The sequence below is a fragment of the Cystoisospora suis genome (genome assembly GCF_002600585.1).
Source record: "Cystoisospora suis strain Wien I chromosome Unknown contig_5052, whole genome shotgun sequence".
Lineage (NCBI taxonomy): Eukaryota > Apicomplexa > Conoidasida > Eucoccidiorida > Sarcocystidae > Cystoisospora > Cystoisospora suis.
The window spans coordinates 1-10,280 of NW_027157844.1; the positions used below are offsets into that span (position 1 = coordinate 1).

At 49.8% G+C, this 10,280-nt stretch overlaps 3 protein-coding genes across 3 annotated transcripts; 1 reads left to right on the top strand and 2 right to left on the bottom strand.

Moving 5' to 3' along the window:
* Positions 1-55: 55 nt before the first annotated feature.
* CSUI_008811 (dolichyl-diphosphooligosaccharide--protein glycosyltransferase) lies at positions 56-6,738 on the top strand. The gene is made up of 7 exons (XM_068068935.1): positions 56-541; positions 1,128-1,226; positions 2,020-2,101; positions 2,579-2,832; positions 3,429-3,501; positions 4,369-4,467; positions 5,004-6,738. Exons 1-4 carry the CDS (start codon positions 155-157, stop codon positions 2,695-2,697), a joined length of 687 nt encoding a protein of 228 aa, XP_067919087.1. The 5' UTR covers positions 56-154; the 3' UTR covers positions 2,698-2,832; positions 3,429-3,501; positions 4,369-4,467; positions 5,004-6,738.
* Positions 6,739-7,660: 922 nt separating this feature from the next.
* CSUI_008812 (uncharacterized protein) lies at positions 7,661-9,545 on the bottom strand. The gene is made up of 3 exons (XM_068068936.1): positions 9,435-9,545; positions 8,638-8,713; positions 7,661-8,162 (listed from the first exon to the last, which is right to left on the bottom strand). Exons 1-3 carry the CDS (start codon positions 9,529-9,531, stop codon positions 7,850-7,852), a joined length of 486 nt encoding a protein of 161 aa, XP_067919088.1. The 5' UTR covers positions 9,532-9,545; the 3' UTR covers positions 7,661-7,849.
* Positions 9,546-9,613: 68 nt separating this feature from the next.
* Positions 9,614-10,182, bottom strand: CSUI_008813 (uncharacterized protein; the record flags this gene model as incomplete). The annotated part of the gene is made up of 1 exon (XM_068068937.1): positions 9,614-10,182. A coding segment is annotated over one exon (156 nt), but the record flags the coding sequence as incomplete, so codon positions are not given.
* Between the last annotated feature and the right edge of the window lie 98 nt (positions 10,183-10,280).

Sequence of the window (10,280 nt, forward strand, 5' to 3'; positions counted from 1 at the left end):
ATCTATCTATCTATCTATTATGTTCATCAATTTCGTGAATGATTTCCATGCAGATGAGATTCTCCTCTACAGAGGCGGGGGATATAACCAGCCACTGGCTTTCTCGCCCTCTCCTCGTTCACTTCATAGACGCCGCGCGTCCTCACACCTACCAATGAGTAGTCGGCCGAAATCTCTGTCTTCAGTCGAGGAAGACGAGCAGCATTTTGTTCTCCTTCGCGCACCGTCGACGGCTTTCAGATCTTCTAAAGAAGACACCTCACGGCGGACATCATCGCCAATGCTCTGGGGTAGAGAAGATGCACATGAAGAGGAAGAAGAAGAGGATAGACGCGAGAAGAGTGACCGCTCAGGAAATGACTTCGTTGGAGGAACAGACTTGGCTTTGGCTACAGCCTTCCAAGCGAGTCATAATGGGCGCGGGATTGTCCTTGCAAGTACAGAATTCTGCTCAGATGATGTTATGAGGTTAGGTGCTGAAGTCTCTTCAGATGACTTTCTTGTCAATGACGGAGCTCCAGAAGACGGGAATGAACACAAAGTGAGCGCATATGTCGACTCCACATACAGCGAGGCTCTTTCTCTCTCTACTTCTTTTCGAGTTCTTTTGTGCATACATGCACACGTCTATATATACATATATATGTTTGTATACGTGGGCCATAAGCTCTTCTCATATGGATCAAGCGTGACAGCCTGCAGGGCGTCATACGTCTCTACTTTCCCAGGAGGAGACGAGGGAATTGACGCGTCTCTGCAAGATGAAGAACCCAGCAATCTACACTCAACTGAAGATTGTGGCCTACATAACTAAAGGGAGAGTTTCATTAGCGAATTGCCTGCGCCTGCTCTCTGTAATTGTTTCCTCCGATAGCTTCGTCATTCGCAAACCAACTCTCCTATAGACGCATGCATTTACACAGATACATCTAGAGAGGCAGTCCGCTGTTTGGCGTATATCATTTCATGGAGACGGGTTGAGTGATAGAGAGAGAATGTTACATCCAGTATGAGATATGATGCTGTAATCAAGAGAGGAAAAGCGAAGAAAAAGAGAGGAGACAAGCACGAAGCTTATCATGCCACTGTTTCGCTCCTAGCAATGCGATATCTGTTGTTTGTCGTAGAATTTGAAGATCGCTAATCTACGTGTCTGTGAGGATCTACTTCTTTGGGCCCTCAATCGGCGAGGGGTACTGCGCTATTCAAATCTCAAGCATTTCAAAGTAAGTACATCTCATCATCCATATCAACAAGAGAGAAAGAGAGAAACTAAGAGGCACAGCTTTCTTTTTGTCCCTTCCAATCTTACGGTCTCACGAGTTTGCGACCGTTGTTGCGTCTTGCATTTTCCCATCTGTCCTAAACAAACAGAAGACTTGAGAATAATAGAGTGAAATGACTTTAGCTTTTCTTCAGAGACAAGCAGAACTTTTTCTGAAGCCAGTCCAACGGGTGAAGTACAGTGACTTTTTGAGCGTCTGTCTAGCGTGTGTGTAACGTTTCTTTTCGTCGTTTCGTTTCTCTTGCATTCTGCGTCGCGATTATGGGCAGAGAACTCAACGGAACTCCTTAGTAAGCGTCTTATAGAAGTAAAGCATCACGTAAAAAGGTTCAACAAGCTCTACCTGTTCGAGAATAGAAGGACAGGCGCACCACGGAGCGATGGTGAGAGGTGACGGAAAGAAAGAAAACAGAGGGTGGAACCACAAACCAGAGAGGACAACTAAATATGATTGCGGGACAAGCTTTTTTACACTTTAACCCTTTGTGAACGTCTGTGTACTAAGAGAAGGAAAGAGGTAACAATGGAGCGAAAGGCGCGCTAGCATATCTCTCCGGTTTTGAAAGGAATACACGAGGAATGACAGCACAACATTGGACCTCGCTACTCTGGAAACTACAGGTGGGCTGAGGCGCCTGTCTAGGCGGCGTGTTTCGGTAGTTAAGTGGAGCCCCGCGCCTCCTTTCTGATGGATGCGTATCTGTATGTGTGCATGTACGTGTGTATTTCCTCAGCCTGGCGAGTCTGTTTCTCCTCATCTCTATCGCATGCAAGACACTATCACATTTTCTATTGATTTGCATCAACTGTCTGAAGGTAAGAGTTGAATGCTTTTCCCGCAACCTTATAAACTTCTCCTCTCCGGTTCGTGGTTCTGCCTTCCTTCTCTTTTCTCTCACCTCTCATTATCGTCCACGTTGCCGGTAAAGCCGCCCTTCTATTCCCGGACAGTCTGAACTTGATGACCTTGTACACGCGATAACATTCTCCTGTATAACTATTCTCAAGGAACTCGTTGAGTTCCTTGCTTTTCTTTAGAAAACGAAGCATAACGGAGCAGAGACTCCCTTCCACAGAGAGAGACGGAAAAGACGCTATCAAGCACGCGCAACTCTTCTCTCTTTCGTCTCGGCCCAGCCCGGGGGTCAGTAGTCTGTTGGATGTGCAGGGAAATGGGTTAGGTACAAAGAATTGTTTCTTGAAAGACTTACATGTCTTCCCTTGAAAGGGATGTCTAAACCTACTTAGTATCGTTCACAGCTAGATCATGTATCATAACAATAACAATGCGGTGTGCTTATTCTTCTGTCCTTTTCACTCGTGAGCACTCTGTTAGACTGGGACACGGCAACTGTTTCAAGGGCCGCCTTTCTTTTTCCTCACCCCGTGTCTTTTCAAGTTTTCTCTTTTGACCTTCAGAGGGGTCGTGGCATCCTTTCTACGCTGGGGATGTCCAAGTGGAATTTGTGATGCTAGAGCCTTTCCTACGCTTCTTCCTCGAACCACCGAGATCTCCGGACTCCCCTACGTTCTCGTGGACTTTCCAGGCAAGTGGTTGTATACGTCTCAGAGGCTGTTCTCGCGTATTCATCCACTTTCTCATTATCTCGTGCTAGCTGTCCGGATGTGAAGCCATTAGGAACTTTTTCATATGTCTCACAGCTATGGGCTCTACCCACTGCGTGTTTCGACGCTCACACTCTGGCGAGGAAGAGAAATCAATACAGAGGTAGGCTGGCTTTCCCCTAGTTTCTCTCGCTTCCTGTTTAGTGTCAACTTCGATCTTTGCGCCCCCGTCCGCTCCAAGGTTCACTCTCACAGATAACATTCCGCTGATTCGACTATGGAGGCCGAGTCACATGCATGGTGTGGCCAGCGCACCCAGTTCCCAGGCACTGGTGGAATTGCTTCTTAAGGAGTCGGCTCACTGTATGGTGGGCAAGGGGGGCGGTTGAAGGGGAGCAGTAAGCGTGTAGCGTTTGTCAATAGCGGACGTAAACAAGGAGACGTCTCTGCTGAGTACAGGGCAGCTGACTGAGCGTGAGCGCCCTTGAGGAAGTACGGTATTCAATGTGCGTTTACGGATGTTATTTTCCTTCCTTGCTTCCTTCTGTGTGTGTGTATGTGATATCTGTTATCGCAGTCCCCCGATCGCTACGGTGTTTTCAAGTTCGTTTTGCATTACAATAGACTTGGATTCTCTGTCCTTCACGTCGGTATGTTTCTTCCTCGTCTCCTCTCAATTACGGTGGCTAGCGATCTATATCTAGCTTTTGTTTTCTTGAATTCGGCTTTCCGAATGCCTTCCTCTGTTCCTTTTGCTCTGAGCATGTAGTGTGTTTACCCGAATATGGCCTTAGGTCTCTTCCGTCCTAGCGAAATAGTCAGGTTATATGTGTGTACGCGGAGGGCGCTATTGTTGAGGCGATAAGACTCGGGCATTGCTCGGATGAAGAGGAATACATGGGCATCAATACGTTACATCGTTAAAGGAAACACCACCGATAGTTGACTGAGCTGCGTAAGTCTATTTCTGGAGGCAGAAGACAGGTGGCCAGATTGTGTCTAGCAGTGTATGAGCACGCAAGATGCAAGAGCGTCCCAATTATGTACATTTTTCAATCGAGCACATGTATCTATTTCTAGACCGTGGAATCGTTCCATTCAGCATGTATTCTGTTCGAAAGGCGAGATAGGCAAGGCAAAAATCTGCTCTTGAAATTAATCGAAGCTACGACGTGCTCTCCTTTTCGGTTCTCTTGCTCTTCTGAACGCGGGACGCGTGGGACTTTGTGGTACTGCCACCGGAAGTCTCTTGTTGACCCAGCCGAGTATACACGTACTTTTTCTACTTTTCTTTGCCTAGGAACGCTCGTGTGTGTTTATCCTTGCTTTTTGGGTGCCCGTGCATAGGTGAACGTTTACACATACCTCCGCATGGAAGTCACATGCAGACGACGGCATGTCTCCGCATGTGTAGATGACAGCGTGATGTGGGGGGTAGAGCTTGTCAGATGCTTGGCGGCCCCGGGAAAATTGTAAGAAGTCAGAAGCACCAGTGTTTATGGACTGCATGCATGCAGAGTCGCTAGCGCCTCTTAGGAGTTTCAAGAGTAACGAGTTTCCCCGGTTCCTACCTTGCGCTTTGCCCTACTACTGTTGCTCTCTCCTCACGCTCGTCGGTAAGATGTCTCGTGCTATGCTGGCCGTCCTCTTGATCTTGATATCTTTTCTTTGGTCACCCTTACTAGTGAGCGGGTCCTCTCTGCATCTATGGATCCACGTGAACAATAAGAGTTCCGCCGTTGGTTTCTTCAGACTTAGATTGGCTTCTGCATTCTCAGTCAAGCTTGGCAGTGGATTCGAGCAGCTAGCGAGACGTTTCGCATCATAACTCTGACTAGACGCAATGAAGTAGACGGCTCAAATACGCGGGGGTCCTGACGTAAGCAGGCACCTGTGTACAGACAGACTGAAGACAAAGGGAGATCTAGCATGCGTATGTACGCTCCAGGCACAGGAAGCATCGACTACGAGTGTTAGAACGAGAAGAATGTTGATCCGGGAATGTCATTGGGGCGGAGGTGTATATGCACATCTGTAACACATTTGATTCACTAGTACCGGGAATGAGGGATCCATGTGTACTTCTAGCCCATAAGTAACACCTTACGTATTTGATCTCTTCTTATCCTTTTGTGTATTTGTATGCCATCAGGTCTAATTATCTTCATCATACTTTTTCTTCTTCATCAAGAAGGCAAAGAGCCCTCTCCTCTCCCCGGTCTACACGGCTGCAACGGTGAGAAGGGCTCAGTAAACAAGTCTGGTGACGCAGGTTCGCGTCCGAAGGATGAATAGTTTAGCTTCTCTCTCTTTTTCTCTCTTCGGGACGGGAGATCGCCTGTGGATGCAGACGGGGACAGGGGACACTCTGTCTATACCCACCGTCTCCCGTCCTGGTGGATTTAGGCTTTATTCGGACAGGAAAGAGCTGCGTGGTCTCCTCTATGTTCTTCCACCCACAAATCACACCTAGCAGACGTCGATGGGACTCGCATGAAGGTTTTTTCAAGAGGCTCGGTCAGACTATGCTAGAGTCTCGTACAGATATATCACCCTGATTAGGCGTTTCTCGGTACCATTTTTTATGTATGTAGCCGTGTTTAGGGTTAATTTGAACCCCTTCTTCAAGCAGCCAATGTGGTGAAAGAGGAAAACTTGGAGCCCTCCGACTTCATTTTCCGTAGCCGATCTTCTTTTTTGTACTAAACCCTTGTTTTCCCGAGGTTGGCGTCAAACATCATCGAGCTTCTTTTCCTGTCTTTGAATCCCGGGACTGAGGCTTGATCCGTAAAGACGCCGCTCTTGGGATAAGTACCCTGGAGACTGGAGGACTCCCTCTGGATTCGGATTGGCCTTCCTATCTAATCAGAGTCTTGTTTTCGTGCGTGAATCTTACTCCTCGCTCCTTTTTCTGCGACGTCTGATTCTGAAACGGTATTTGTAATCGCTTTTTGCTTACCCTACATGCAATTTAATATGTACCTCCTCCCATGTTGAACGGCACCTCTAGGGATGGGGCACTTCTCTCCCGCTACCTGGCTGACTCGGGTTGCGGCTGTAATCCGGTCTTTCTCCCGTTCCTGTGTATCTTCTACGCGGGAGCACGGTATACCTCCCAAGACAAGGCCCCGGCCAATTCGAAAAGCGTCCGACAAAAGGAACTAGGGCCACAGTAGTTAGCTGCTGCTTTGAACTGAGCAGAGCTTATGCCTCCGTCTCGAGTAACGGCGGATATGTCTCTTGAGCTGGCCAGGGCAAAGAAGGGAGGGGAAATAGAAATGATGACTGACGTTCTCCTGGGGTGGGGCACGTGGCCGTGGCTCTGTCGAGAGAATTTCGCAACGGCCCGAGCTCAGCGCCCTTTCAAAGAACGACAGTAAAACAGTAGGTGGTGGAACTCTTCTCCTCAAAGGACAAGGTGCCCCGGCCGGATGTATCCGCCGAGTTGGGATCTCGCAATAGACCGAATTACAGTCACTGTCTCTTCTGGAAGCAGACTAGACGTGTGCGGTCCCTTCTGCGCTACTTCCTTCGTCGTATTGGTGAGGACTGCCCATGCGGTACTTCTCCGCAAGTGTCTCTCCGTTTTTTCTGCGGAAGCCGCACTGGGGTGGAACTAGAACGTGGCTCTTTATGTTTCGATTTCTTGTTCATAAGGCGCAGTGCTAGAGTCGAAATCAAAAGCTGAAAGGACTTCGTCCGGTGAGGTTTGACCTAGGTCTGTTCTCCGCACAACCCGCGAAGACCCTGAGGCTCTTGACATTGTATAGTGTTGCGAACCCGCCGAGGAGCGAGCTTTTCTTCCGACGGGGTTAGTTGGATCTTGTTTTTGATATGAGATTTCTGTGGCGAGAAGGGTGGAAGAGAATGAAGGCTGTTTGCCTGACTCCCCATTTTCACGATCTACGTGTATGAAAGGAATCTCAGAGGGAGAACCACCTTTCCCGAAACTCCGGGTCTGCAGGATGTCTCAACTGCATGTCGCGTGTACCTCTTTTGGGAGTACGCTCATCTCGCACAGCGCTGTCGACAGTCTTTTCAAAAAGCACGCGACTGTTGCGGTCCGTGCCGACAAAGGATAGATAATTCCCTAGTGCGGAGGTCACCCTGTCTGTTCTCCCCTCTGTACGGCATCTCGTTGCTAAAAAATGGGGCGGTAAACGGGGAAGAGTCCGCGGGGCGAAGAGCACCAGGCACACAGAGGGCCGCTGGATCTTTCTCGGAGCCTTAAGGTGGATGTCCCACCTTTGCACCTGTATGTAGCAACTGATGTGCCCTCGGAGCATATGCCTTTCTTCTAGTGGGAAAGAATATGAACCGGGCAAGGCTCCGGAGACCAGCTTCTTTTTGTTTCACTACTAGCTTCCCCTTACTGACCGAGGTCAAAGAGCCGTTGCAGACGAGATACTGCGGAGACCGTAGAGCTGACTGTGGACAGAAGGTTGGCAGGTTTATGGATCGCTTCCTAAGACTCTTCATCACTGATTCGTATGCAACTGTGCTGGCTCACAAATCCTCGAATCCCGCGCCTACGAACACAGCGTACCTACGCGCGAGAATATCATCAGTGGTGTTCCAAGCCCCCGAAGCAAGCGTGATTCGGTTTGCTGACGCTTGCATGGCCTTCGTACACCAAAAACTTGCAAATCTCATTGCCAAACACGCCCTTAATCCCTCAACTTCCTCGGGCTTCACCGAGCCCTTTGTGCACACACTACCAAACGTCACTCCTTAACAGCCTCAGCCCCAAACTCAGGCGTGGCAGCGGTAGGAAGAAGTATCATGGTGACTGGGTCCACGCAGGACAGATGGCGAAGACAAATGGCTTCAAGCGAACCGTAGTTTCGAAGTTCCAGAAAAAAGGCAATCAAAAAACGAAACCAAAAGGCAGGGAGCGCTATCCGAGACTAACAGAAAAGACATATGGTGGTAAGGAGGTGCGGGACTGTTGAGTCCACAGCCCCTCTTGCGTTTCTCTTCTACTGTCTCGCCTCATACCTAGTCGATTGCCAGGCTCTCTGACGGGTTCGCGATTGGCCAGGGCGTACCGCGGAGGCCAGTCTGTTTTTCTCCGAACAAGAATTTGCACAGACGGTTGAAGGCCAATGAGCCAGCAGGCTTCATTGCGGTGGCTGGCAAAGACCTCTGGTGGCTCTCTTCGGCGCTGCGCTTGAGAAATTGGTCCACAATGCGTGCCAGTGCATCGGCTTGCCGCCGCACCTTCGAAGAAACCCGACTGAGAACGCGGAGGCCCTCGACAGAAACCGCTTTCGGTTCTTGGACAGAGAAAACCACTCTGTCGATTGAGCACCTGGGACAAGGCCGTTCAGGTAGACAAGGCGGGTCATATGTACTCTTACGCTGCTTCGCTCACCGGCTCCCGGCCTAAGAGCTATATTCAAACATAGTCGGGTGAGATCTCTCCGTACCTAATTCCGTACTTGGCTGGAGTTGATCACGGGGCAGACCTGCTGTTATCTGTCGACCCGAAATACAGATCAGTTGTGTACTCACGGGCGCAATGTCCTGAACCTGAGTAAAGTGCCTGAGCAGAGAAGCTGAACAAACTAATGGCGGGAGTTACGCCTAAAGTTTGCAAGCAGATGCCTCCGAGACCTCATGCTCACTTTCGCTGCTAGGGAGCCTGATTCACGAAGGGGAGAAGAACTGAACTGTTTTCAGCAGCCGATGGTGTGGGGCATCATGTAAATAGACGAAGAGTAGTCAGTAGGCGCCAGTCAAGCAGCCTACCGGCCAGGAAAGGCACCCACCGCGCGGGGGCTCACCTCAAGAGGTGCCCAGGCTTGCGGAGACGCTCTGAAAGTCCGTCCTGATCCGAAATGGACCCTAGAACCACATTATCTGCAAAGGCGGAATAAAAGAGAACAGAGTTTGGACGGCATGATGAATAAAGCGAACCGATTTCCGGAATCTCGGCTGTACATTAGGGCTGCGGGTGGGTGCGCGCTATGCTATTCTTCCATCCACAGAACACATACGCTAGTCTCAAATACAGCTGAGGCGCATCGGTACGATGACTGCGCTGCCGTGGTTGCGGTGGCTTATGTATCAGTTCTACAGAGACGGGGGGCAGCGCAGATGCGTGCCTCATGGTGCTTATTGATGAGCCACTGGGCCACGCCTACGAAGAGCCGAAAAGCCCCCTAGCGCCACGCAGTTCATAAGCTGGCGTTCCACTGCCTCGCCCCACCCCCCAATGCTGGTTTCAGGGTTCTTGTGAACCTTCCGGTGCACAAGAATACGGCCATCCAGTGAGCTCGCACATGGTAGCTCTAGGCCTATGTCCTAATCCAGAAAAGTGACGTGTTTTTCATTTCAGAGAAGCCTTAGCTCGTGCAGCCGTCGCAGGTCCTTCGGTGAACTGTTGAGAGGCTCCACCAGCGATTTGAGCCCCTGAGGTACTATCCGTTCATTCCTTCATTGACCTTTGAACAAGCGTGAAAAACGACACGTGACATTGCCTGACGGAAGCGTAACATCCGGACTTCTAGCGAGCACCAAAACCACTGTGGCAGCGAACTGAAGATGTACAACTGAAAGTTCTTCACGTTCTTGTGCTCACTTGCCTTCTGTGACAAGCTGGCCATCTCCATTGAGTCGGAGACAGATACAGTGGGGAGCTTGCAATGCCGCCTTTCCTCCTCGAGCACGGATCTCATCGACGTGAAACCGCCTGGCAGAAACCAAGGAGACGCCGAGTGGTACATCGGCTTGGAAGAAAAACAACTGACAACGTCAGCTGATCCACTTAGTTAAACTATCCAGGCAGAAGGGGAAGATTGCAAAGCACATACACGAGGGTAGAGACAAGGAAGATAAGTCGGGAGTACACTTGTGCATGGTCTCAGAGACTTCTATCTTTCCTCCTAGACCTTGGCGAGATCTTGGCTAAACTAGACTGGATACGGATTACCCACGGGACAACTTCTGCTTGACAGAGTTCGCCTACTGTATCCTATGTCTCTTGGGTGCCTTGCACGAGGTATCACTGGTGTCAGGCTGCGTACCCAGGATGCTACAGTCATAGCTCTTTCTCACTGCAGGTGATAACAAATGACGTCGTGCACATGCTCATTTGTAGATAGATAGAGATGTACTTCAACCGATATAGCGGCCGCCCAGGCCTGGTGGAGGACCTCGGTCCTCTATCATACTCACTCTCTTACCACACTCCAGGTCTCTATGTTCACACAATGTGACAGCCTCTTGGCTTGGTGATCGTTCGCCTCATTCAAGGGAGAAACCCTCTCTACTGCTGTACTCTTCAGAGAGAGGGACAGAGACACGGACAGGCATTTGCCCCCTTGCTGTGCGCTCGACCTTTGGTGTGCGCTTCATTGACCAAAGGTCCGACCCCGTGCTTGAAGAGTGCTCATATATATATATAGATATGCCTATATCTATATAT